Here is a 27,243-nt window from a genome sequence, read left to right as displayed (position 1 = left end):
ATTTGGAAGCATTGGCTGAAGAAAATCGCTTCTCTTTCAAAAGTAGATGACGGCTCAGTTTAGGTTTGCCAAGTTGCATCTGACCACATGAGTTCTGCACAGCTGACACCAAAGTGGAGATATTAGGCCAATGCTCAGTTAAAATAAAAAAGCTTAGAAATGTCAAAGGACATTGCAAAATGTAAAAAATGTAACCAGGAAAGATACAGATGAACAAAACTTGTATTTTTATAGCAAATGTTTGAAGCATAAGGTTGATTGTTGGAAGTCTGGGCCCTCTGTGCAAGCTTTTGTTCTTAGGTTGCATCCCGAGTGTAAGAGACTAGAAGATGAAAGGCAGGATTTGCAATCAAAGTATTCAAAGCTTTCTGAGGGATTAATGATATTTTAAATTGGATTAAATTAGTTAAAGTACAACTGCTGCATTTAGGAGCAACTTAAAGTCATTAATGTTTTCTTTTTACTGGCTACACAGAGATATTCTGTGTAGCCAGTAAAAAGATGGGAGAAAAAAAAAGCATCGATTACTTCTTCCAAGTGAGCTAGTAAAAGAAATGCCATTGATATCTGAGAATGTCCTGAAGTGATCAAAGATAGATACATTAACTTCTTGGGTAAAACTGGCCGGTCAGAAATATGTCGAGCCCAGAAAATATCTTGTTTAGACAGAAGAAAGAAGACTTTTCACTGAGTTATTCTTTTGATTCTTTTTTTGAACATCCCAAATCCAAATCAAAAGATTATTCCTTCAGGCTACAGTCAGGTAAGACAACAGGGGAGTTTGAACTGTGATCCAGGGCTGTGTGTTTTTTGCAGTTTACAAGCTGAAGTCTGCCGCAGAGACATCTCGTTCTAACTGAAAGCATGTGAAGGTCACTGACAGGCAGCTGTTTCGGTAACGCATCTTTCATCTCAAAAAGGATTCCCCGTGCATGTTTTATTCATTACCTAACTGCCTTACCTTAAAACACAAATAATTTCCTTATCTTTTGCAGGTATCTGCCAGCGGTAACAACACAAACACTATCTGACAGCTGACAACTTTTTCATAAGCTGGATAAAGATTAAACCTGTAACGTGTGTCTGCCTCCCTCTAGTGGTTTATACTGTTCATACACGGCAGCCCTGTTTCACTGCACACAAATACAAACAAAACACACAGGCTGAGAATTGTAATTTGTATTTATTGTTTAAATTCACCAAAAAGTTTTCTGCATAACTACATCCAACAGCATTCATGGTTGTCGTCACTGTGACCTCCTCAACACCTGAGTGACGATAGTATGACATCATCAGCGCCGCCAAGATGTCACAGCTTCATGACATGCCCTAAACGGCAGAAAAATACTACTGATAGTTAAGTCCGTCCCGGAGTCCGTCATCAATCAAAGCGTCTCGCCACTACCCGTGTAAAACACAAACATTGCACATCAACTTAGAGCATCGCATCAAGCCTCGCTTTTTACCCACCCACCCCTTTCTTTTGCATGGAGTCAAATGAAATGATAAAAGTGCGTCTGTACAGTGAGGATGAATTAAAATGTGATGGTTCCTGTTGTCATCCAGTAATGATACTGACAATTCAAAGCATTCCAAAACACACCGTGTGCTCCCACAATGCATCAGGACTTTCTTCTCACACCTTTGCTTTCCTATCGCTAAATATACACAACTAATATTCATCATGTGCAGGCCTGGATTTATGAAGCGGAGAGCTGTTAATAATCGTCTGTACTGGAAGAAAACCAGTCTGTACTGCTTGCTGCACACATGGGTTTCATTTAGCAGATTGAGGCAAGACAGTACAGGACAAAACTGACGATTTTGGGATTGTGGGGTTATTTTTCTCTCATAGTAAAATCTTCAGATTATTGCAAAGAAAATGTCCAAAAACTTTGTTGCTTATTTTACAGGACAGTTAACTGATCCCTGTCTGTTACCTAAACTTTTAACAAAACATTTTCATGTTTTCAAGTTTTTTAAAGAGGCATTTGCACACAAACTACTCACAGCTATTTTTAGCTGTCGACAAGGTTTAATGGTTTTTCTCTTTTGTGAAAAAGAAATATCCAAATCCAAATTTCCTTCTGGAAGAACAAAATGAAAGTGAAAAAGTTTTTTTGTTTTTTTTAATTCTGACTTCTCAGTAATCAACTTGGAAAGTTAATCCATCCACGTATTTGCCTGTAATGTCTTGCTTGAAGTCATAAATGTAAAGGAAGAGTTGTCTACATGTCTGCAGACTACAAATGTCCCTTTCCCCTTTTTAGACATTTGTGTAAATTCCCTAAAATCTATCTCAGTCCATGACCATTTCAGTGGCTGAGATGTTGCTTTAAAGCCAGTCTATTTGTTTTTAGCCATGACTGTCAAAATGTAAGAATTCTAACTTTAAAAAAATATCAAAATCCTGCTATAAAGTGTTAATTTGTAAGACGTGTGTATTACCATGTAATATAAACTTCCTAAAGGTCCTGGGTTAGGAGTCTTCACTGTTAGTTACTGCTGAGCAAAAGTATTTCAAACTTCGTGTTAATTGTGCAGTTACACATTTGACATTTTTGCATTGATTCTGCTCTTTTCTTGTCACAAAAGTGCTTTCATCTTTAACTACCTACTATCCTGTCTTTACATTATTATATCTATACTATATCTCTCTGTCCTCTGTCTCCGACCCCCAACCATATCTCTCCCACTCACCCACCCGTGTCTAATATATTCTCATTTGGTATCATTTACTTTTTTGACATATCATTTATCTTTTATATCCACTCGATAAAGTTAATATATGGCTATAATCTCCTTTAATACCATCTAAATGATAAGGAGCTTTACGTACAGTGTGGTCACAGAATTCCAGTTTTCCTCAGTAAAAATGAGGCTAAATATATTCTAGACATTCCCCATAATAAAAAAAAAAAAATGCATTATTTCTATTATTATGGCTATCAACTTTTCTACTTAATGAATACTGCAATTACAGCGGTAAATTATCTTGCTGCACATCACTATAAACTCTCTTCTTCTTTCTTAATGTAATGATTTATGCATTGTGTTATGACATAATATGATACTGAAATGTGCGCCACCTTCAGAAAGTCAAGAAGTTACAACCTTCTTTCATCTGAAACCCAAACAGACTAAAACAAAGAAAAGAATGGCATCGTGATAATGTCAAGTTTCCCTCCCACACTACTTGCATAAATCTCTTCATTAAATCATCTGCTATATACAGTAATACATGTAATCGTTACATATACGGCTCGTCTGAGCCCGGCGAGTCTCTTGAACAGTACTAAACCATAGTCCGGCGACCAAATAATAATCCCTCGGCCTCAAAAGAACCAAAAGTCAAAGTTACAGTAGAATACAGTAGACACCTTTCAAGTAAAAGAACTGTTTTTTTTCTAAGAATACTGGTGTGTTCACATAACTGTAAGAGACCTGAGTCAAACCACAACTGAAACCCCTTCAAAAGCAGCTCATACTAAGTATGTTTTTATCCAAGGTGCCTTTTGTGCCTTTCAAGAAACGGCATGTGACCAAAATCATGCTGAGCAGGATTTCGGTGAGTGTCTCTGACTCAGGTCTGTCTAATGTTTAGCAGACAAAAACGTCATAATCAGATGACTGACAGAACATAGTGACATACAGTAATTCTTGTTTTCATTGCTGAGTCGGATGAAGGAAAAAGGTAAACGAAGTAATTCTTTTTAAAAAGTACAGAAATGCCGTCATAACCACAGACAACTAAGCCACCGATTTCTCTGCTTCAAAGAATGTTATATTTTTTTTGCCTCGGAGTAACATTTTTTGTACAATAATCCATTGATAATAATCAATGCACAAAAGTAAAAGACAAAAGCACACAAATATCCAAAAACTGAAATAGAGACAGCTCAAGACAAGAGATTTTTTTTTTGTTCCTTTTTCCTTAGTTATTTTTTTTCACTCAAGTTTAAAATACACATATTAACCAGCTGTTGAGTTTTTACATAGGAATTTGGATTGATCAAAAAAACAAAACAAAACACAGTTTTAAGTCAGTCCAGCTTTCCTGGCTTTACGGTGGACCTTAGGGGCAAGTCCACGATGGCCCAGTCCAGTCCAGTTCAGAAGAGGACTACTGGCAACGGCTGGGGCGCTACAGTACTGATAACGCAGCGCTGCCTGCCATCGTGTGCTGGGCAGATGGCAGTTACTCTACGATGATTGCTGGGCCACAGAACTTGTCACGCTGTACTGTAATCACCCTGTTCATCCACTCTGCATCTGTGTTGTTAGGCAGGGAGGCACAGCACAGCAGCTCAGCTCAGCAGTGTGAGGGGCCTCGGACTGTACAGTGGTGGTCACCACAGAAGAGGCAGTCTACATGGAGATAGTGACTATAGGCCCAGAGGGGCCAGCACAGGCCTGTGAGGCCGGGGGCTCAGAATACAGAAAGAGAAAATTATGGCTGAGCTTTTCATTGGCATAAGATCGAAGACGAGGTGAAGAGGGATTAGAGGAGCTCTGGAGGATGTGAAATGCTTTGAGCTGCAGATGAAGTGGGCTGACAGAGGACAGACAGAGGGCAGGCAGAGGAGAGCTGTGGGAAAAGGTGAGGGCAGGGGGGGGGTTCCACTGGTGATGAATGAATCATACAGGAGGAGCGCTGTGCCGGAGCCAAGGAGGGGTGATGAAGCTCCAAAGAGTTTTGAGTGTGAAGGAGGTCCTCTGCCCATCTGAAGAGACACCTGCACAAAACACAAAGACAGTGGCCACGCATGACAGACCTGCTACCACAGCACAAGTTACTGTATGTGATTATCTCTTTGTACATCAGGATGAAAGTCCAGAAACACCAGCAAAATCAGAGCAAAGCTTGATGTTAAAGCTATAAAAAAAGAGTTAGATTTTAACTTTTTTCTTTGTTTAGTAATTAACAGCAACATTAAAATCCCATCAGCCTTTTACTGCTGAAGAACAAAAACATAATAAAATAATAAAATGGAAAATCTCTAACTCTCAAACTTTAACAACTCCATTCGCTCATTCATCTGTTTCACTTTACAGTGCAACTGCTGCTTGATCTCATAATCACATCTACGGGCTTTTTCTACTCAAAAGAAAAGGCTGTAACTTTTAATTTTAAAGACTTGCTTTCTTTAAGGACAGCTTTACTCAAAATTGGATTATTATTTTATTATTTTAGTCATTTGGCACTATGTCTGTGTTCTGGGACATACTGAGCCTTCCACATGCATAAGTGGAAAGCCTGAAGGCAGGAGGAGCAGCAACAGGACCCCCTCGTGGAACAGGAGTTATAAATAGATTGAATAGCTATTACAGTAGCGGGAGGTGGGTGGCAGAGCAGGCTGGAGTGGCAGCAGCAACTTTATCCAGTTTGAAGCAACTAAAAAGTCTCATTCAACATGAGTCTTGCCAAGAAGTTGCACAGTTGCTCAGCTGAATAAGATCAGCTGCCAGTGTTACTGACTGAGCTGCACTAGGAGGAGTCACAGGAGTCACCAACCCTATGCTCAATTTGTGGATCATCAAATAGCTATTTATCATTTAACTTGAAAGTATTTGCTAGCTATTTCTCTCAAATGTGTGTATTTTGAACTTAATAGTGTCACAGATAAAGTCTAACTATTTCCATATCAGCTTCATATATTTTACCCTGCACAAATTAAAAAACAAACAAACCCTGAAACGGTATCGGTCCAGGTACAGCACTGCATTGCTTTCTGAACACTACAGCAAACATTTGATCCTGTCAGCTTTTCGCCTGCAGGCTGGCATGCAGTCTGAACTCTGAAGCAGATAATGGTTTTGCTATCAAAGTAGAATTACCTGCCCAAGGCTGTTTGGCCAGGAAAACAACAGTCAACAAAGCAAAGCTTTTTTTTTTTAAACAGTATTTTGAAGGATTCACATGTTTTTTCATGAGATTTCTACTTTTTGTATATCTGGTAAATGGCCTTGATTTATACAGTGCCTTTCCTGTATTACTCATCTATTCAAAGCTCTTTGTCATGACACACTGAGATTCAGTCTATGAATATCTGCTTTGTCTACACACATACTAACACACCAATGACTCTATCTGGGGAATCTGCCGTTTAGTATTTTCCCCAAGTAAATTTCACCGCATAGACCAAGGAAACCATGGATTATCCAATTAGTGGAAGACCTGCCAGGCAACATATGCCCCTATTTACACACAAATCAAATAGTTAATCCTGATCACCATCTCTGGAGGTCTGCAACCTCAGGATCATCCTGAATTCTGCTCTCTCAAACTCATCACATACCAAATCCATTAAATCTCTTCTACCACCTAAAGAACGATTCCAGACTCTGACTTCTACTCTCAGACCCAGCAAGTAAAACCCTCATTCATGCCTTCATCACCTCCCGCCTGGTCTACTGCAGTGGTCTCTGCTTTCGTCTGCCTAACAAGCTGCAGTATGTTCAGAACTCAGCTGCCCGAGTTCTCACCTAAACTAAGTACGGGCAACATATCACCCCCAACCCTTATACACCTCCACTGGCTCCCAGTCAAGTCCCATATGTCCTATAAAATCCTTCTCCTCCCCTACACCCCATCTGGGTTCCTCAGTTAAAGGCCTACTCTCCATTTCCCACATCAAACCGTAGTCCTTCAGGGACAGAGCCTTCAGCGCTGCAGTGCTGCTCCCTGGAACAAGCTCCCCTGAGAGATTTGCAAAGCTCTGTCTCTGGAAATCTTCAAAAGCCAGTTGAAATGTCAACTCTTCAGTCAAATTTTGGCCTTCGACTCATTTTATGTCCAAATTAGTATGAGGTCTACAGTGAGACACTAAGCAATTCCATAATGCCACAATTATACTCTTATATTTAATTTTTTTTACCTTTAAGACATCAACAAAATAGTAACTAAATACAAAATATTTTCACTACAGATGCCAAAAATCCAAAATAAAATGGAAATATACGTTGAACTATAGATGGAATACAACATTTAACTTGTACAATAAACTAAAATCAGCTAAATCAAAGATGAAAAGGTAAACAAAATTCACCAAAGAACCACGACAGTATAAGACTGCAGTGCAGAGAAAAAGTGACCCACCGAGCTACTGACCGTTTCAAATCAGTGTCACAGTCGGACGACTTCAGCAGATGGTCTCGAGGTGACGTGAGTTCTGCGGGAAGAAGTGGGGGAAGTGCTTCACACACACTGAAACTTCCTGCAAAGTGTTCACAGCACATTGTGTACTTAAAAAAAGGAAAACAGTGTCTCACAGGTGTGTCGTTCCATTGCCGCGGCAGGTCTTCTGGTTCAGGTGGATAAGACATCCATGATGGACTCCGGTATGAGGATGGCGGTGACATGACGAAGTAGTCTGAGTAACCTGGGCGGTTGGCCGATATAGCGTAGACTGCTGTTATTGGGTTTCCTGTGAGATGTAAATAGATTTAGATTGAACGGAAATAACATATCAATAGAAATTCAGCGTCCTGTCAGTGTGTCGTACCTGAGTAGGTGCTGATGGACTGGTCAACAGTGACAGCAGGGAAGGGGGTCCTGGAGAGTGGCAGGTAGGGGGCACCATTGTGCTGCTGGGCCTGCAGCTCTGAGGCTTCTGACACGCGAGGCTTCAGACTAACATCAGGGGTGGAACTGTCAGTGGAGAGGAGAGGCAGAAATCAACCCGATGTACAGCAAACAGACACCTGCAAATAACAACTATAGCTTTTTGTGCCCACAGGACACAATTCAATAAAGCAGTTAAGAGAATCTGAAAACATTTGAAACCCGAGTTTAAAAGTTGTTGGCAGAAGAGCAAAAATAATAGCAACTGGAATCTGTTCAAGAGTTCAAGAGTGAGCAATAAAAGCAGTTTAAATTCAGTTGGAGTTAACAAATCAGAGACATCACTGACGCGTCACCACCAACAATATAACATAATAAACTGAGCATTAAAACTGAATATTATAATATGACAAAACCTTAAATAACATAATTTGGTCAAATCTCCCTTCCTTACTTTCTAACTATTTACCATTATTTATCAGATGCTGCATTTAGACTTAGCTGTCTGACACTTTAAATAATAAAAAAACAGAGTTGGCTGTGAGGCTTCAAAATGCAGTCATAAACCAATGGGTGATATGATGGCAGTTATGTCTCTCTTTTATATACAGTCCAAATTTCATCTGTATCAGTTTAAAGGTCAAATCTGCACCATTTGGAAAAAAAAAACAACCAAACAAATATTGATCTTTGTTAAACACGGTTTAACAAAGATACAGGAAACATGTTTGTAGAAATGGCTTGCAGCTTTAATTAAATATTATGGGAAAAGACATAGTTACACAACATAAAAAGATATAAAATCTTTAGTAATCTATAAAACAAGAATAAAGTCCATCAGACATCTTTTCATCTTAAGTCACATCAGACTGTGGTACTGATAGCAAGTTCAGAAAGTCCTGGTTTAAGTATACACTTCGAATGTTCTTCCCTGTGTCTGCATGGGAACTCTGGGCTTCCAAAGACTTCCGTGGGTTAGCCCTGCAACAGAACTAGTGACCTGTTTGGGGTATAACCTGCCTCTTGCCCTATGACAGCTTCTGGGGTGATGTTCATGCACAGTACAGAGGTTCCCAGACTTGTTTTCAACATCTGGCTGAAATTTCCAGGCATTCTGGGTCACTGCAGTGAAGGACACATGACCTCACGGATCATAAATCCCATCCTGTCACCTTGAGCCTTATTAGAGCTCTCCATGCAGTCATATTCTTTCTCCACCTCTGCACTGAAGCACCATCCTCTTCATCGTACAGACACGTGTTACAGTGCATGTTAACTACAGTAAAGAACCGGAGGACAGATGATGTCACTGGCACATCTCAGGACCATGATGCACTGTGCGCACTAATGCCTCACAGTGCATAGCAAAGAGGGATTAACATGCTGCACTCTTTCTCCCTGGGAGCACAGTGGAGCTGATGTGTGACGAGCTGACTGATTAACCGCCATAATATGACCGTTTCTGGTTGTAATAAGCAAGAATAATGGTCACATACCCGTGGCCATATCTGAAAATTTAATTAGCAGTAATTAGAGAAGTCCAACTAAAAGCTGTCTCTGTCAAGCAGAACATTTTAAAAATATATATATAAATACATCTATATTTATATATAGAATTAATATATTTTTATTAGTAGATTGATTGTAAATTATAGTTTGTCTTTTTTTATTTTATTGCATAATTTTTTTTCCTGCCACTCTGCAGCACCTTCTTTTCCCACAAGTGTTAATTATTTATTTTGCCCACTAGATGGCGAGAGTGCTCCTCACTGCTAACCAACAGACTCAATCACTCTCTGCAGTGCTAAAGTGCCCAGCAACACAGTGCACACAGCAGCAGCATTCAAATGAAGAAGAATATTCAGTTCAAATGATGCAGACTAGCATATGGGCCTAAGAGAGAGAAGTGAGTGGCACAAACCGAGGGTGCACGTGGAGGGCACTCTTGAAATGACGCTGATTAAAATTCTGATACATTTTGTGTATTCTCCAGTGTACTCTCCACTATCTGTCTGATCCAGTGATTAGCCCCAGTGCTGCCATGTGACTGGCTGAGAACCAATCTCAAATCGCATTTCCTTCAAGTTTGATGTCTAAATATATTTATGGGCCACATGTTCAACACTGCATGTTTTTATCTTTCACTGAAGGGACTGAGTGTTTCTTGCTTTTATGTTTTTTTCTCCTTATTTTAGGCTTTAAAAATGTTTTCCCTTCCATATATGAAGTGCAATGTGTTTGACTGTTTGATTATATAAATGTGCGTAGTACCGTCGCAGTGAGGTCGCAGGTGGCGGTCCTGGTCTTGAGGGGATCAGTGGAGGTGGAGAACCGATGCCCATATCAGGAAGCTGGGTGAACCGGAAACCCTGCAGGAGCCACAAATGCAATTTAGAGATCTGTTCAGCTCAGTATGAACACAAAACAACCTTAATCCAAAGGGAAAAAGAAGAAATAAATAGGGTAAGGAAACCAGGGGATATCTGATCAGAGCGGAACAGAAAGATCAAATACAGATTCAGATTCAAGCAGCAACTTTATTTGTTGGAAGGCGTTCAGTCCTCAGTTTCTTTAATCATTCTCAAGGTTCTCCTTGCAGAGCAGCTGGTGACGGCACGCAGTTTGACTGTCCAAATTCTCGGTGTCAGTTTCTTGGTGCCAACATTTTAACTTTTGCATGCAGCCAGTTTAGCTGTTTAGTCATCTGGCAGATAATGCAATGTGACTTACACGAGTATAGATAATTACCCCACATGAGCAACTATTTACTACACATGCATGACCTTATCAAGCTCTTTGGGGATTTACGTATCTATTTGCTGGCATAATAAAGCTAAATATTAAACATTCTCATCCATTATGCAGAGTTTCTTTTTTATACTTCAAGTAGTTTAATGCATGTCGGAGAAAAATTACTGGAAGAAATTACTGTGTGTAAGGTGTCATCATTATCTTTGTAATGTAATCACTATCCATGTCTCCACTTTTCTGTTTGAGCATCTTTTGTGTGTAAACATTTCTTTCATTCATTTGTAGCTTTCAATTATTTATTTTGGGTTTTCAGACAGTATGTTTCTATGTTTTGGTTCAGTCTCATAGCTGAAGGCAGTGGACTTCACATTACTAACACATATTAGGCCTAATATGCCTATAACCAGAGGTTATTCAGGAAATAGTCACTTTAAGCTATTTGGGTGAATTGACCACTTAAGCACTCAAGAGGAAAGGTGCTACAGTGTACCTAAAGCCTGAGGTCCAGACAGGCACCCTGTTTACTCGTTTTATTCTAAATTATTCATTAATGTTGAGCCTAAATCTTTTTATTAATTTATTTATAATTGCCTGACTGGTGAAAATTCTTAACAACTTAAACCTATCTGCAATATGTTAGGTTGCTAGGTTGCCTGTGGCTGCATTTTGGTGGGTAATGGTTAGAAAAAAGTGAAGAATCTACTATATAAAGCTATGGGATCCAAAAATCAATACTCCAAATACTGTGAGCCTTCAAATTCTAACAGAAAAATACAAAAAATAAAACAAAAAATTCTGGCTTTCCAGGAATCAGACTTACTGAAGACTTTCTTACTTACTAAAATCAGAATATATTGATACCTGTCACAGAGGTAAGCAATCAACTCAAGCACTGTAGCTGCTAAACTATGACCATGTTTGTGATGAGTCACCTGCCTGAATTGGACAAAAGTACAGATATAGATTTTCCATAATATCCGATCCACCTATTTTACTGCTGTTTGCCTTGTGCATGAATGTGTTCAACTCTTCTTGCTTTGGAGATGCTCGTATGGATCCTGCTGCTGTTTGATGCTACTGGTACTTAATAAACTCAGGGGACAGACAGATAGTTTGAAGCAACAAAAACATCCCTAGGTCCTCTAATTAAAGTCAACACACATGAAAGGCCAGGTTAATTGCCACATGAAAGCTGAAATGTTCAGAGAGACTTGATCTTGTTTATGAGATCAAGTCACTGAGGATTGTCATCCTTGGCGTGAGATTAGTTTGAGCTCTGTGAGAGTGTCAGAGTATTATCAAAAGGTAAAGTTCCTGAAATGCAAATTTCTTTAAAACTATTACACCCTGTTATTACCAGACCTTGATTCCAATTTTAGACAGGGCTATAAATGTGTTGGTTTTTATTGGAACTACTTTCTACTCAAAAATAGAACCTATTAAAAACAGATGGTGACAGTGAAGTTATTGGAAAGGCTGTTGGCAGCTTTAATTGTATTTTTCTAAGCCTTAATCTTCCTTTAAGTGCTTACTGGTTTGGGCAGGCTACACTGGTGCATGTCCTCATAGCCTATGCTTCTCTGCCTGCCTCCACAGGGGTGGTTCATGGTTCCGGGGGCACTGGTCACTCCGTCACTGTAGTGGCTGGTACTGGAAGGGTTGTAGGCGCTGTGAGCATGGTGATGATGATGGCGATGGCTGAGAGAGGAAGAAAAAAAATGAAATAGAGTCAATTCACACACACCTACTGTCTCTTTATTTTTCTAGTCTTGCTCCAGCGCACACTGCATAGGCAAGCAGACATCAGATAAAACTGCTGTGATTTTGAGAAACAGCTTGGGAGTGGGATGTATGTGCTTTCAAAGTGCGTATCAGGGGACCTCTCTCTTTTCTTTCCCACACAGTACTGTAAATTATGCAGATGTTATAAAAGAAAAGAGTTTTCAGTGAAAAATAAAAACTTACTTGGTTGGAGGAGAAGGAGGGTCATGGTCCGGAGGTGCCAGGCTAAAAGCGTTGCCTAGCAACATATGCATCTGCGTACGGACCTCGTCAATGGACGGCTGGGAGCTGAGTGTGGAGGAGTCGGAGCCACGGTGAGCCTTCACCCCCAAGCTGCCGTTCCCAGTGCCAGTAGATCCACCTCCATAACCCAGAGAGCTCATCAGACGGTCCACGTTGGTCTCCTCAAAGGGTTCTGGTTCACCCTGTGGAGTGAACACACAAACATTTAGCAACCAGTACAAAAGCAGTTTATCAGCTTTTCCAATAAGTTTCGAGGACACAAACACCAAGGTCATGTGTCCACAGTTTAAAGCTCATAACATTCCTCCTTTCACTCCTGGCTTCCTTATAAACAAACCCAAAGTGATAAACATTCTGGTGCCGATGTTTTCATCAGTTATTGCAGAAGCAGTAAAACGAGCCACACTCACAAACATTTGTTTTTCGTGTTTTTCTCCTCTTATGTTGAGTGCTTTCATCAATCCTTGAGAAATGTAACTGTATAGTTATAACTGTATAGCACTAACTGTACAACTGGATGTTTTCAACTCAATCACATGGACATAGATATCGTTTCTTCTTGTTTTTGTTTTCTATCTTTTTATTTTTAGTCCTTTTTATTCCTGTCCCTATCCTATTTTCATAAAACATTTAAAACTAAAAAAAAATATGACAGGAATTTCCATTATTCTGCTGTCTACAAAGCATAAAACAAGCATGAAATGAGTTTTCATGAGTCACGTGCAGTCAATGAACTGCTCCAGGTGGGTTATTCAGGGCAAACATTTTGATGCAGGAAAAGCACAGGTGGAATTTTTTACATTAAAGACCATTTTTACATGTGGACTCAACTCTTATTTAGGTTTCTGAAATCTTATTTTAAGAAACATCTGCTGTTAATAAAGGTCTAGATTCTGATGTGGTGTTAGAGCTGGTTTACCTCTTGCTCTCAATGCTGTTCTGGCACGTGCCAACAAGAACACAGGGTGCTTCTGTTGGTACGTGCCAATGCCCAGGAGGTAGATCCCTGGCTCCTTCAGTCTACATGTTGAAAATACTGCACCTGATTTATCCATCGCTGTGTGTGCATAAGTGGGTATAGAGGAATATCAATGGGTATTATGTTGCTTGTAGTAAAAAGTGCTATGAGTACTTAGAATAGAAAAACAGTCTGTCAGTAAAAGTCAGTGCATCTTGTGTGTAAATACTGTATGTGCAACTTCATCGCTTTGGAAATGCTGGTATGGATCCTGCTGATCTACCGCAGGTATTCAAACGGAGGAGTGAATGAAGTGAACTCAGTATGCATGAAATAGGTCCACATGTACCACAAAATGGCCAAAAAAATGCACAAGAAAGCACAAATTAGCTGTAATAGTGACAAAAACATTGTTTTGACTTTGTCCCCTTTGTGGAAAAAAGCTTGTTTAATATAGATATGTAACAAGTGGAATTATTTTTGGTATTTTGAGAACTTAAGACAGGCTTTAATTGAGAATTCAAGAAAAACCAATACCTGTTGCATTTCCTGCTCTAATTAGCTTCATACTGATAAGATTTCTTGCCCCTTCTTCGTGTTGCACCAGGGTCTAACTCTCCTTCCCCTGTGTACATTTGGTCTTTCTTTCCTCCTCTCTATCCAAGATTGTCTGTCTGCCACTAATCAAGTGTTCTGGTAATCTTTCCTTCTATTGGACCTCAATTTTCCTCTTAATTTTTTACCTTTTTTTACCCTTTAGTTTTGTTACCTCCACTGAAGTCAGCCTTCTTGATCTTTAGCCGCATCTTGGGAGTCTTCTCATTCACTCATATATATACAGGGACTGCACTAAATGTGTCATGCTGTAGTCAAAACCAGCGTAAGACTCGTTGCATTTAGAAGAGTGAGTTTCAGAAACGGCACCATCTTCAGTATCAGAATAATGCTAATAAGCAGGGATTGCATTTCGCTCTTAACAAGTACTGTAACATACATCTGGAAAATTTAGTTATATTTAAAAAGAATCAGTCCAGCACTGTTACCACATATCTCTGCTCTTTTCTGTTGTAACAAAAAGAAAAAAGAGAAAATCCTGATGCAGTTTCATCGTTTGTCTCTTCTCGACTCCTTGCAATGGAGTCGTGTACTAGTCAACAAAAAAAGTCTCACAGCTGTCATCTATTGATTTTTTTTTTTCTTTCTAGAATTTTACTATTTTTCTTGTCCCTGGACACAGATTTCCTAGCGTTATTTTTATGTTCCTAAACACAAACCTGTCCAATCTCATATGGACGGATTTGCATCCATGTATATTGAATTAATATTTTGTGCTTTTAGAGCGAAAGATGCTCCACAATTACAGGAATGAATGGAGGAGTTGGTGGTGAAATGGATCCTCTCATTGCTTACACCAGAGACTACCAGGTATCCAAAGACCGTTTATTTGCTTGCTCATGTCCCCGTGCTGCAAGCACAAAATATAGTTCCCAACAAAGATAATCAGTTTCTTAGTCTTGATATAATGACAAAAAAAAAAAAGGAGAATATTTCTCTGGTAACACAAGCAAATAAGTTATACTTTTATTTTAGTAATTCATTTGTGCTGTAGCAAAATCTTACAGTTGTGTCATTGTGCATTTAAAGGTTGTCATGGGAGACGAGATGGTTATTATATTGGGAAGGTATTCACACTTCATTTCATGCAAGGATGATAATAATTATTATAATTTTGAAGAAGCATCTTGAGGCTAATTACCCACATTATTGTGGAGCTGTAAAGTCCATTGAGAAGAAGAAAGATGGCGGTGCTGCAGCTCTAAAATTCGATTTTAGCCCAAACTCTCCAAGGAACATCAGGAGCAGCAAGACTGTTGCTGGTTTTGTGGTGGAGGAAATACTACAAGTATCAACTCACTATGCAGTAATGTAAGTCAGTAACTGCTACGGACATATGCAAAGATAAATGGAAACAGTTGTTTTCTGGGAGCACAAAAATGTGGTTAAATGTAACAAATTAGTTTTTAATAGCAGTAAAAAAAAAATTTGACATTTAACAGGGTAAAGATCAGTATCAAATCTATATTTAATATTCTTTGGCTTTTTCCCAAATAGAACTGTATATCTAAATATATTTATTACCTTATAAAAATTGGCTTTTTTTTTTTTAGATTTTCAGATTAGCTCTACTGCAGCTATTTGTGACTATGCTGTGTTAAAACGTCACATAGGAAAAAAGACTTTCATCAGATAAATGTAAGACGTGTGTAACAGAAACTAAAATAACCCACTGTATCAGTTTTTAATTAAATTTTGCATTAATTAATTAGACTAACAGATGAATGAATGAATAACAAGACATTAAAACATAATCACATCACCACATCAGGATTCCATTAAAAGTTGGATAAAGAATATTATTAAATTATGACCTAACCATTGTACAAAACCACAGGAATAAATTCCACAAACCACATAAAAGCCACTCATAAATCCAAACATCGCTAATACCGCTTTAATATGTCTCAACCGTTCTAAAGCATGAAAACAAAAGTGATAAGGGATTCTGATCACATTGCTTTTCTGTCCTGTCTGCACACACACACGCTCATGCAGAAACACACCATGTTCTCCTTCCAAACCGTTTGGTGCAGGGGTGCCCAATCCCGGTCCTCGAGAGCTACCGTCCTGCAGCTTTTAGATGCATCCTTGTTCCCACACACCTGAATCAAATGAATGGCTTGTTATCAGGCCTTTGCCAAACATGATGGCATGCTGAAGAGTTTGCCATCATGTTTGGCAAAGGCCTGATAACAAGCCATTCATTTGCAGCTTTTAGATGCATCCCTACTCCAACACAGATCAAACCATCAAACCATCAAATCAAACCATTTGATTCAGCTGTGTTGGAGTAGGGATGCATCTAAAAGCTGCAGGATAGTAGCTCTCGAGGACCGGGATTGGGCAGCCCTGGTTTGGTGCATCCGAGGCTATTAACTGCTATCAAGTCTCCCATCTGAATCCATGAATAGGCTATAATCATATTCAGAGTCATTGACATTCAGGTAGGTAGCACGGTCGATGCTGTTACTATGGTGCGTCAGAGGAGCAGCATAAAGAGACTTCACTCACGATGCTCTACCTGTCCCCGTTTTATCTCCTCCTCTCTGACTTTTCACCCCTGTTGGCTACTGTAAAAATGAAGGAATTGTGCTCTAATCTTTTTGTCATTTTCTTCTTTTCTATCTAATTTATTTTTCTTCATCTCTGTGTAGGTTTATAAGGTTCATCAGAAGGTAATTTGTTAATCCACTGGGTCAGAGCTAAAAGCATCGGAGAGGAAAGGAAGGGAAGGATTAAAGTTAGAACGCTCTCAAGAGATTATTTTATTAGTGTGACGAAGTGGCAGCGCTTTACTTTCCTACAACTATCAAGTGACCCATTTCGTCATCGCTCTATGGCACTCAGTTGTTCTGATATTGGACCTGAGCTGCTATATTACAGCTCGTTACAGAATCAGACTTAAAAGCTTTGCTTTTTCTTACTACTCAGTAAGTTTATCTGAGTCCAGAGATTCAAAAAGATCTATCGGAAATCCTCCATCCTCAAGTCACAGACCTTGGTTAAGTCTGAACTCTTGGTTATAATACACAGGTTATATAGACCTATACTCACATATTACAATTTGGGTCAAGCTATAGTTTCTGGCTTTATTCTGGATCTGCTCTACTGACCCCATTCCTGGTTTACTGTTTCAGAAGGTTGTTGTCCAGTCACTTACATCATAGCCATTGTTGCGGATGCCCCTCCTGGATCTTTCCCTGAGCACCAGCAGGTCCATCTCCGTCTCTACTGGACTGGGGCTGCTCAGAGACTGCCGGCTCCAATATGTAGGCTCTCGTGGGTGAGAGTACCTGGTGGAAAGAAATACAACACCAGCCTAGTGTCATTACTACAATTACTCCTGATGGCACTGAGGTCCTTTTCCAGTCCTTTGACATCTATGTTTAGGGTAGTGTTACGACTGTTGTCGTAATTTTAATATTGGTGCATCCAGGGTGGACGGATCGTACTGATTGGCTAATGATCGGGAGGCAGCGCATAAGAAGACACCGCCAGGGACTGCCAGGTCATTCATCCTCGGCCCAACCCAACCGGCAGACCGTGTGTTCACTGTTTAACTATGTTGGTTTAATGTAGGAGCATGTAGGGGTGGACCGCCTTTTTGTTTGATTCGTTTTCTCCTGTTTTTGTTAGGTAGGGAGGAAAGTAATTGTCGTTTGGTTTAGTTCTTTTGACTAGGTAAGTTTTATTTACTCCTGAGATAGGCTACCTTTTGTTTGTTGTTTTGGCCTTGGGTTCACCCCGAAGTTATAATTTGCTCCCTTCCTCTGTTTTTAAATTCACTCATTGTAAATAAATCACTGTCACAAAGTGTTAATTGTGTGACGTGCTGCTTGGGGTTGGACGGGGATGGATCACCCTTTATGTTGTGGTCTAGCCGCACCTAGATGGGCTATAACAGTAGTTTGATGCAGTGTGAAATGAGAGCTTGATCTTCCATCATGAGGACTTTGTCACACTGCCCAGTATTGCTCTACTCTTATCTGAGTAAGAGGTCCTTGATAATCAGCATTGGTAAATACTCTTAAAATGGCCTGGTGTACCTCAAGGTTCCGTTCTGGTTCCCATTGTTTTTTTTATTGTATTTGCTATCACTAGGACATGAAGCTTCTCAATACTTGGGACCACGTCTTTGCACCTTGGCATCATGTTTAAAACTCAGCTAAACAACTTCTGTGTTATTTTTTATTCTTTGCTTAAATTTGACTCATCTGTGTGACCATAAACATGCCAGCTTTTTAAAATTAAGATTTCTATGAATAAATGTCAGAAGCATAAGTCTGCCTCTTGCTTAGATCCATTGAACAATAACTTTAATTAATGTCTCCTTCCTGACTGACTTGTACACAGTTAGTTGCAAATCCTAAACTCTGGAACTGCCTCCCTCTCCCAATAAGGTCGTCAACTTCTACTAACAGTATTCAAATACCAGTACTTACCGTACTATTAGTAAAGAGCCAGTTAGTTACTAGAAGCTAGTGGTTATAGCGATTAAGCTAAAAATGTTAGCTTGCCAGTATGGACGTTTTTTACCTGATACACATACTCTGAAAAAGGAAAAGGCCTAAAATGAAGATAAATAAATTCACAAAAGTAAATAAGATCAACTCTTTTCAGTCTTGGTAACCCTTTTGTGACATGATGGTCAACATAAGATTAATAGCTGCATGTACAGAGTCACCAGTTAAATCTAATAAAAACTGCTGTACAGGTATGTTGGCATTGAAAAAAAAGTTAAAATTTTAAAAGTTTTAAAAGCTTTTTTTCCCCCCTCCTCCATAAGTCAATAAGTTATACTTTTTCCAGCCTGTTTGCAGTTATGGAATTCACCCATATATTTTAATTAAACTATTTGAGTGTCATTTGTTTTTCTGGTAAGATTCACTGAAAGGAGTTAACGAAAAATATTATAGAAGTGTTTTTGTCATATTCAAAACAATTCTTTTGTATTCTTTTGATTTGCTTAAAATGACCTAAATTCTTCTAAATCTGAATGGTTTTTGGTAGAAGTTTGAAGTTGCTGAAGTGCTGAAGTTTAAGTTTCAGAAGGCAATAAAAGCTTTTCTTTGTCTGATGTCAAAGGATTTGTGAAATGTCCTCAGGCTGAATGTATTAAACTTAGTGACAAAAACAAGCAAAACCGACACTCTGTCAGTGTGACCTGTGAAATATTAATATGCTGACCTAATCTCACCCCTCTCTATTCACTCACTTGTTACGTGTTGCTTAGCAACTATGCTTTACAGCTACAGCATCACATTAAGTTTATATTTCCAGATGAAAAAAAATGGATTTAGCCTTTATTGTTCATCATTGTAGTAGTTCAACACTTGAACATTCATTATTTAAATGGCATGAAACAAAAATTTCATGTGTAAGAACTGTAATTTTGTGGAGGTAAGCATCAACGACACAGCTCTCAGTTCTCACTCCTTCTTTATTCGTCTCCAACATCAACTGCGCATATCGCGCCACAAAACACAGGAACACACTTCCTCTACACTGGGTGTGAGTGGAGCCCTCTAGTGGTCCACCACACATGCCCCCCCCCCCGAACACCCAGCAGAACTAGTCCAGGACCCGGGGCTTAAGCAAACGGCCGGAGCGGCTGAACTGGGGGGGTGGGGAACTGACAGAGGGCAACCCAGCCCGGGAGCGAGGCTGGCACTGGCGGTCAGAAAAAGCTGAAGACGACTCGGACTCTGTTGATTTCGGGTCGCTCCTGGGGGAAAAAACAGAATCCATCAGCCCGGTGGCAGGTGGGCGGCCGCGGCGAGGAGCCTGGGCCGGGACCACCTGATCCTCTTGCATAACATGTGCAGGCTTAAGTCTGTCAACAGAGACAACTTCCTGCCGACCGCCAAAGTCCAAAACGAAATGTTTGTTGCCTGGTTTAAGAACCCTGTATGGCCCGTCATATGGTGGACGCAGCGGAGTCCTATGGGCATCGTGCCTGACGAAAACGAAACGAGCAGAGTCCAATGAACTCGGAACAAAGGTGTCAGGCAGGCAGTGGTGCACAGGACCAGGAACAGGAAATGAGTTTCTTGGGGGGCGAAAAGGCAACAAAGAGGTATCGAAACATGGGGGAGGGCTCTCAGGTAAGAATTCCCCGGGGACCCGGAGAGGCTGGCCGAGGACCAGTTCAGCCAGGGAAACCCCGAGGTCTTCTTTAACCGCGCTACGCAAACCCAGCAAAACCCACGGAAGACGTTCGACCCAGTCGCCACTTGTCAAGGAAGCACGGAGCGCGGCCTTAAGTGACCGGTGAAACCGTTCGCACATCCCATTAGCTTGCGGGTGGTATGCTGTGGTGCGGTGGACCTTGACTCCCAGGCCGTCAGCCATAGCAGACCAAAGCTCGGAAACAAACTGGGGGCCCCTGTCCGAGGTAATGTCAGCAGGGGGGCCGAAACGTGAAACCCACGTTGACAAAAACGCCCTGGCCACCGTCGCCGCTGTCGTGGACGCCAGGGGTACCGCCTCCGGCCACCTGGTTGTGCGGTCCACCACAGTCAAAAGGTGCGTGAAACCCTGTGACTGCGGCAAGGGACCAACCAGGTCCACATGAACGTGATCGAAACGCCTACCCGGGACACGGAAAGGCTCGAGGGGTGCCTGTGTGTGCCGGTGGATTTTCGAGCGTTGGCATGGGATACAAACCGCCGCCCATTCTTTCACCGTCTTGCGAAGGCCCGGCCAAACAAACCTGGCGCTGACCAGCTTGACCGAGGCCCGGACGCCGGGATGAGAGAGGGCATGCACAGAGTCAAAAACACGACGACGCCACGAAAGGGGAACCACCGGGCGGGGGCGGCCGGTGGAAACGTCGCAAAGAAGGTGCGGACCGCCGTCCCACACCGGGGTGTCCTCCAGCACGAGGCCCGTTTTTGTTGACTGAAGGGCAAGGACGTCCGGGTCAGCACGTTGCTCGGCGGCCATGGCAGCGTAGTCGATGCCGACATACACCGGAGAAACCAACACACGTGAGAGACAGTCAGCAACGTGATTGGACTTACCAGCCACATGCTGAATGTCTGTGGTAAACTCAGAAATGGCCGCCAACTGGCGCTGCTGGCGTGCGCTCCATGGGTCAGAGACCTTGGACATCGCAAACATCAAAGGTTTGTGGTCAACGTACGCAGCAAAGTTGCGACCCTCGAGGAAAAAACGAAAATGCCGTGTTGCGAGGTGCAGGGCCAGCAACTCCCTGTCAAAAACACTGTACTTGCATTCAGCATCCCGGAGCGTACGACTGAAAAAGGCGAGCGGTTGCCAGAGACCTGAAACCCGCTGTTCCAACACTCCGCCCACTGCCACATCCGAGGCGTCGGTGGTCAACGCGATCTCCGCCGACGGAAGCGGGTGGGCCAGCAGGGCGGCGTCAGCCAGCGCAGACTTGGCTGCGGAAAACGCACGGACGCGTTCAGGCAGCCAGTCAACCGGATCTTTGGCTGTTTTACCTTTTAAGGCAGCATAGAGTGGCTGTAGCAGGTGGGCAGCTCTGGGGAGAAAGCGGTTGTAAAAATTTATCATCCCCAAGAACTCCTGCAACGCTTTAACTGACGTGGGACGCGGGAAAGCCGAAACGGCCTGGACTCTGTCGGGCAACGGAACCACACCTTCAGCGGAAATGCGGTGCCCGAGGAAATCCAGAACAGGCAACCCAAACTGGCACTTGGAAGGGTTGATGATCAGGCCGTGCGCTTCCAAACGCTGGAAAACCTGGCGCAGATGGGACTCGTGCTGGCTCGCTGAGCAGCTGGCCACCAATATATCGTCCAGATAAACAAAAACGAACGGCAGCCCACGCAAAACGGTGTCCATCAGCCGCTGAAAGGTCTGGGCGGCACCTTTCAGGCCAAACGGCATGCGCAAAAACTCGAACAAGCCGAAGGGGGTAATGACAGCGGTTTTAGGAACGTCTTCGGGGCGCACGGGAACCTGGTGATACCCCCGCACCAAGTCAATTTTAGAAAAAATCGACGTTCCGGCGAGATTGGCAGAAAAATCCTGAATGTGGGGGATGGGGTAACGGTCATTCTCCGTGGCATTATTTAAACGGCGGAAATCTCCGCATGGCCGCCACCGACCGTCCGATTTGGGCACCATGTGAAGCGGAGAGGCCCATGCACTGTTCGAACGCTGTACAATGCCAAGGCGCTCCATGGCTGCAAACTCTTCCCGAGCGACGGACAGTTTCGCGGGGTCGAGGCGGCGCGCGCGCGCGAACACCGGGGGCCCGACCGTGGGAATATAATGCTCAACCCCATGCTTCGTTACCGTGCTAGAGAAATTAGGGACAGACAGCGATGGAAACTCTAAAAGCAAACGCTGAAAAGCATCCCCGGAGGTCACTACATTAGCCCGAATCAGGGGCTCGGCGGCCCGAGTAAAACAGGGTAGCGAAGAAAACGAGAGAGCATCGATTAAACGTCTGTTAGCGACATCGACAAGTAGTCCATGAGCACACAGGAAATCAGCACCCAAAATAGGTACAGAGCTAGCAGCAACAACAAAGTTCCACTGGAAATCCCAGCCATGAAAACAAACAGTCACCAACCTTTCCCCAAACGTTTTGATGGGAGAGCCGTTAGCTGCAATGAGCTGCGGCCCACAGTTCGCTGCTAGTCCGTCGGCAGCGGTAGGGGGAAGGAGGCTCTTCTGGGAGCCGGAGTCCACGAGAAAACGTCTCCCGGAGCGCGAGTCCTCTATGAAGAGCAGCCTTTCTGTATTGCCAGCGGTCGCGGCTGCTACGGCGCGCTGGCGGGTCCGTTTCCCTGGGCCGTGAAAGCGCAAGGCGGCAGGCAGCGACGCGCTCTGTCGCCAAAACGCTGATGGTAGAAACAGATGCTCTTTCCGCGGTGCCGGCGTGTAGCAATCCCTGCCGTCAGCAAGGGGGCGGATGCTCCGGGGGAGGCAGGTGGAGGCGTGGAAGGTGCCGCCGGCGTGTCCGTAGCCAGGGCGTGAACGTTGAAAGTGCGGCTAGCCAGGAGAATACGATCCGCTTCTTCAGCCAGTGAGCGATAATCCTTCGCAGGCAGAAGCGGAGAGTTCGCGAGGACAGCTCTCACGGCGGCCGGTAGTTGGCGAAGGAAGAGGTGCACGAAGAGGAAACCACCGTCATCCGGCCCGAGCAACGATAGCATGTTCTCCATGAGCTCGAGCGCAGTACCGCCACCCAAGCCTGACAGGTTGAGGAGCTTTTCGGCTCGTTCGGCGTCGGAGAGGGCATAGCGCCGAAGAAGCAGCTCTTTGAGGGCGGCGTATTTCCCTTGGGCGGGTGGGTCCCAGAGGAGCGCCATCGCGCGACGGGAGGCCAGCGGGTCGAGCGAGGCCACCACATGGTGATACTTCGTGTCGTCAGCCGAGATGCCGCGAAGGGCGAACTGAGCCTCCACGTGTACGAACCATGACGGGGGGTCATGGAGCCAAAAGTCCGGCAGTTTCAGCGCCACAGCGAACGTAGCTGCAACAGGAGGCGGAGGTCCGGCGGCCGCTGATGCATCCATAGCGGAGTGTGCGTTATCTACGGCCCGTTGCATGCTCGAGTCAGGGGTCACCAATGTGGAGGTAAGCATCAACGACACAGCTCTCAGTTCTCACTCCTTCTTTATTCGTCTCCAACATCAACTGCGCATATCGCGCCACAAAACACAGGAACACACTTCCTCTACACTGGGTGTGAGTGGAGCCCTCTAGTGGTCCACCACAATTTCATAATAAGGTCTAATCCTCGTAATACAATTTTGTGATTGGTCATTGAGATTTATTTCACTTTCTGCAGCAAATCAAGTCAGTGATAAGACAAACATTTAATTATATTCCAAAATATGCATATTTAATTATATTTATATTACAATACCTCTTGTGACACCCTGCAAAGGACGCCCTCTTTTCCTCGGCAGTCATTGGCTCTTTCACCGCGCTGTCGTGCCGGCTGTGCCTCGTGTCACGGTGGCTATAACCGTGGCTTCCAGTCTCGGAGAGCGAGAATTCTCCGTAGCCTTTCCTCCGGGCCTTCTGACGCAGTTTGTTCCTGTAGTGCTCAATGTCGGACTTCTGTTTAAGCCCACTATGGTTAGCCTGCAAATTCAAGTAATCAAATTATTATTATTTTATATATATATATATATATATATATATATATATATATATATATATATATATATATATATATACACACACACACACACACACACACACACACACACACACACACACAATTGTTATTTTTACTGTTTTGGCCTCTTTTTAGTACTCACATCCAGATATTCAGACTATGAAACACACTCTAATCATGGGGTTTTCTAGTCTTATGTTAATAGACTGAGGGTGGATTTATCATGAGCCTGTGTGTTGCTGTTTGAGCTGCAGCAAGGTGCAGACAGGTTGAGGCAGAATAAGAATGAGATGTGATGGGCTGACTGAGAGATTAGAGAGAGACAGAGGAATAGTGTTTGTAGCAACAACAGCTATATTCAGTAACAGTACAATTTGTCCCAGAGGAGATGTTATGTTACTACTACTATGGTGGAGGAGGGGTAGTATAACAGAATGGAAAAGCATCTTTCTGAGTTGATGCACCTAAAGAGCTTGATAAACTACTTCTTCAATACCACCCATTAATATTTGTTCAATCAATTGAGTTGATTGATATCAATTTGGATGCAGTCCAACATCATCAATCGTTTAAACAATGGGAGACGAAACGTGGTTACCAAATGCTGCACTTGTCTGTGTGACTCATGGTGTCCTACTTTTTACTCTGCCCTATTCTGTCACCACTTCCGAGTCCAGGAAAGCTTTGAAGACATGCGTGTAAATGTTTGTTTGCCAACTCACGTCCCCATTGACAACCACAGAATCTTGGCTGTGAGAAGAGGAAGAGGGATACGAGTAGGTTGGCTGGGCTGTCATGGGCTTGATAGTGATGAGACGCAGAGAGCCTGTATGGTCTTCATAGGGATCTGGAAAGACAAGAAAGCACACAACTTGGTAATAAGCAAGAGTACCAGTTCTCAAGGTAGAATAAATCAAAAATCAGTATTAACAGATGGATACAGAGGTTTACTAATGGAGCTACTTTTCATTTCTCGCATACTGTAAGCTTTATATTAAGCTTGGGTGGACTATTTTTGAACCAATGAATGATATGCCTGTTTTTTGCCTTACATCCACTTGCAATCTTATAGTTTACTGTGACGTACAGACCAAGGAAGAAGTTTGTGTTTCAGGTTTGGTGAGGAAAATTTCTGTATTTATTACTCTGTCATGTAGCACTAATAAGCTGGTGTGTGTGTCTACATTGCACCCACAGAGTTTTTGAACTTACTAATGAAGCAAGCTATTGTTAGCTAACACATTAGCACTCTAGGATTTAATTTGTATGATTTTGCTTGTGCTATGTTGGGTTTTTTTGGAGCCATAAGATGAATTTGATCAGTAATGGGTTATCAGCTTTTCAATTTCCTACCTTCCGTTGTCTCATTGCTCACATGTACTTTCCTCCACTGTTTTCCACTCCAAAATAATTGCTTTTATCCTCTAATGTGAGATTTACTTGTTGTCATGGAAACTACAACTTTAATAAACACTAAATCCAATAAGAATTGAGTTTTGTCTCATGAAAAACATCCGCTGTATGTGACTGGTCCTCTGCTTCGCACAGTAACACAATCTCAGTATTTATGAGACTGTATGTTACAGCAGCGAGCAGCAGATGGATAGTGCTATGTTGCTTCACAGTGACTCACTGACTGACTGACATCATATGGCAGACTGCTTCTTTGTAGGGCTACGACAGTATGCCATTAACTCTGCTCCAAACCCACAATGTTACATTCGTCCAGGCACCAGCTTCGTCTGCTCTCATTTGCTGGTGAAACTGTTCAGCCTATCAGAGTGTGACAGCTCAGGTCAGGACAGGTGGCATCACAAGCAGCAGAGGGCTGTGAACCTGAATGGACACAGGTAACAATGTGTTGTAGCTAACGTGAACCCTGAACCATTTCACAGCAAGTGGCAAACACTGTACTGGTGTTTGAATTGAACATGTACATGGTTTCTGCCACAAAGGTTGTTACATCTGGTGAGTGCCACGGAGAGTGTGTGTGTGTGCATGTTTAGACATCTTTGTGAGGACCAAAAATTGGCATGCTATAGTTTTGGGAACCAACAGTCACTTATGTGGACAAAATGCCCGTCCCCAAGTTTGTAGGCATTTTTGAGGCTCAAAATGTGGTTTTAGTGTCAGGGTTACAATTAGGTTATGGTTAGGCTGAGGGTTAGGATTAGGCATTCATATTTGATGGTTAGGGTTAAGGTAAGTGGCTAGGGAAAGCATTATATCAATGAGATATCCTCACTAAGACATGAAAACGAGTGTGTGTGTATGTGTGGCTGTGGGTGGTTGGCTGGTTGGCTGGTTGGCTGCATATGTGCACTCCTGCACTCAGGGAAGACAGAGGCCAAAACGAGGGTGAAATTCAACAAAGGCTATTTTATATTATTTTATTTTACAATAACTTATCTTGCCTAAGTTTCACTATGAAGAAAAAGTAGCAACTGAATCATATTTATTTTCATACAGCACTGACTGGTTTGGTCTACATAAATGGGAACATTACAAACATTACAAATATAAAGTTTGTAGGCTTTGCTTTTTAATTTTTTCCTTATTAGGAAAAATTTCTACTTTCCTGTTGTGTCTGTTCCTTCATTTAATTTAGCGGCAGCATGATGGCTGTGTTGTTGTTTTGCTTCCTCACAGCTACACATTTCAGATCAACAAAGAAGGGTCCTTCTTCTCTTCTTCTTTTGTGGTTAAATACATTTTAAAACATGTGGCTTCATTGACTGAATGTAGAAACTACATGTTGCATAATTTGAATAAACTACATTTTAGAGCCCCCGTTACTCAGTGTGTCTTCTGGTAAACAGTATGAGTCAGTCAACAATCTGCTGGTACTTTTGCTGTTTACTCCTTTATGTTTGCAGCAATATTGGTTACTATTATGGAGATGATTTAACAGATGAACAATAAAGTTAGTATATCCATAGACTACATATAAAACCACCATCATGTTATCCATTAGTTTTGGGATTTGAACCCTGAACATCTGAGGAACATTAAAACGTTCATTTAGCTATACTAAGGTCAGTGTTAGATGTAGTCTGTTTCTCTTGAACAGTTGCTCTAAAATCATTCTAAAATGTAAAAAACTACAACACTGTTTTTAGTCTCTTGTTGTGGAAGTTTAGCGTGCGAAATAAAAGAAGTCCCACTGTCTTTTGAGTGGTTTACTCTTGTAAGAAGGAATTT

The 27,243-nt window shown here is 42.2% G+C and overlaps 1 protein-coding gene across 5 annotated transcripts in view; it reads right to left on the bottom strand.

The window, feature by feature from the left end:
- Window positions 1-1,164: 1,164 nt before the first annotated feature.
- kiaa1549la (KIAA1549-like a) overlaps window positions 1,165-27,243 on the bottom strand; it is a 123,978-nt gene continuing 97,899 nt past the window's right edge. For 3 of the 5 annotated variants that reach the window (XM_024803019.2, XM_024803023.2, XM_024803021.2), the window contains 10 exons: window positions 24,765-24,889; window positions 23,785-24,005; window positions 17,077-17,209; window positions 12,281-12,522; window positions 11,848-12,013; window positions 9,836-9,933; window positions 7,506-7,651; window positions 7,273-7,427; window positions 7,112-7,172; window positions 1,165-4,736 (listed from right to left, as the gene is read on the bottom strand). In XM_024803019.2, coding sequence (XP_024658787.1) covers window positions 7,143-7,172; window positions 7,273-7,427; window positions 7,506-7,651; window positions 9,836-9,933; window positions 11,848-12,013; window positions 12,281-12,522; window positions 17,077-17,209; window positions 23,785-24,005; window positions 24,765-24,889 — 1,316 coding nt within the window. In that variant the 3' untranslated portion in view covers window positions 1,165-4,736; window positions 7,112-7,142. Of the gene's footprint in view, window positions 4,737-7,099; window positions 7,173-7,272; window positions 7,428-7,505; window positions 7,652-9,835; window positions 9,934-11,847; window positions 12,014-12,280; window positions 12,523-17,076; window positions 17,210-23,784; window positions 24,006-24,764; window positions 24,890-27,243 lie in introns of all 5 variants that reach the window. The other 2 variants (XM_024803020.2, XM_024803022.2) reach the window with 2 other exon arrangements.

This window comes from Maylandia zebra, linkage group LG7, assembly GCF_041146795.1.
Source record: "Maylandia zebra isolate NMK-2024a linkage group LG7, Mzebra_GT3a, whole genome shotgun sequence".
Lineage (NCBI taxonomy): Eukaryota > Metazoa > Chordata > Actinopteri > Cichliformes > Cichlidae > Maylandia > Maylandia zebra.
The sequence above is the reverse complement of the archived record's forward strand: the minus strand, read 5'-3'. Positions and strand labels throughout refer to the sequence as shown.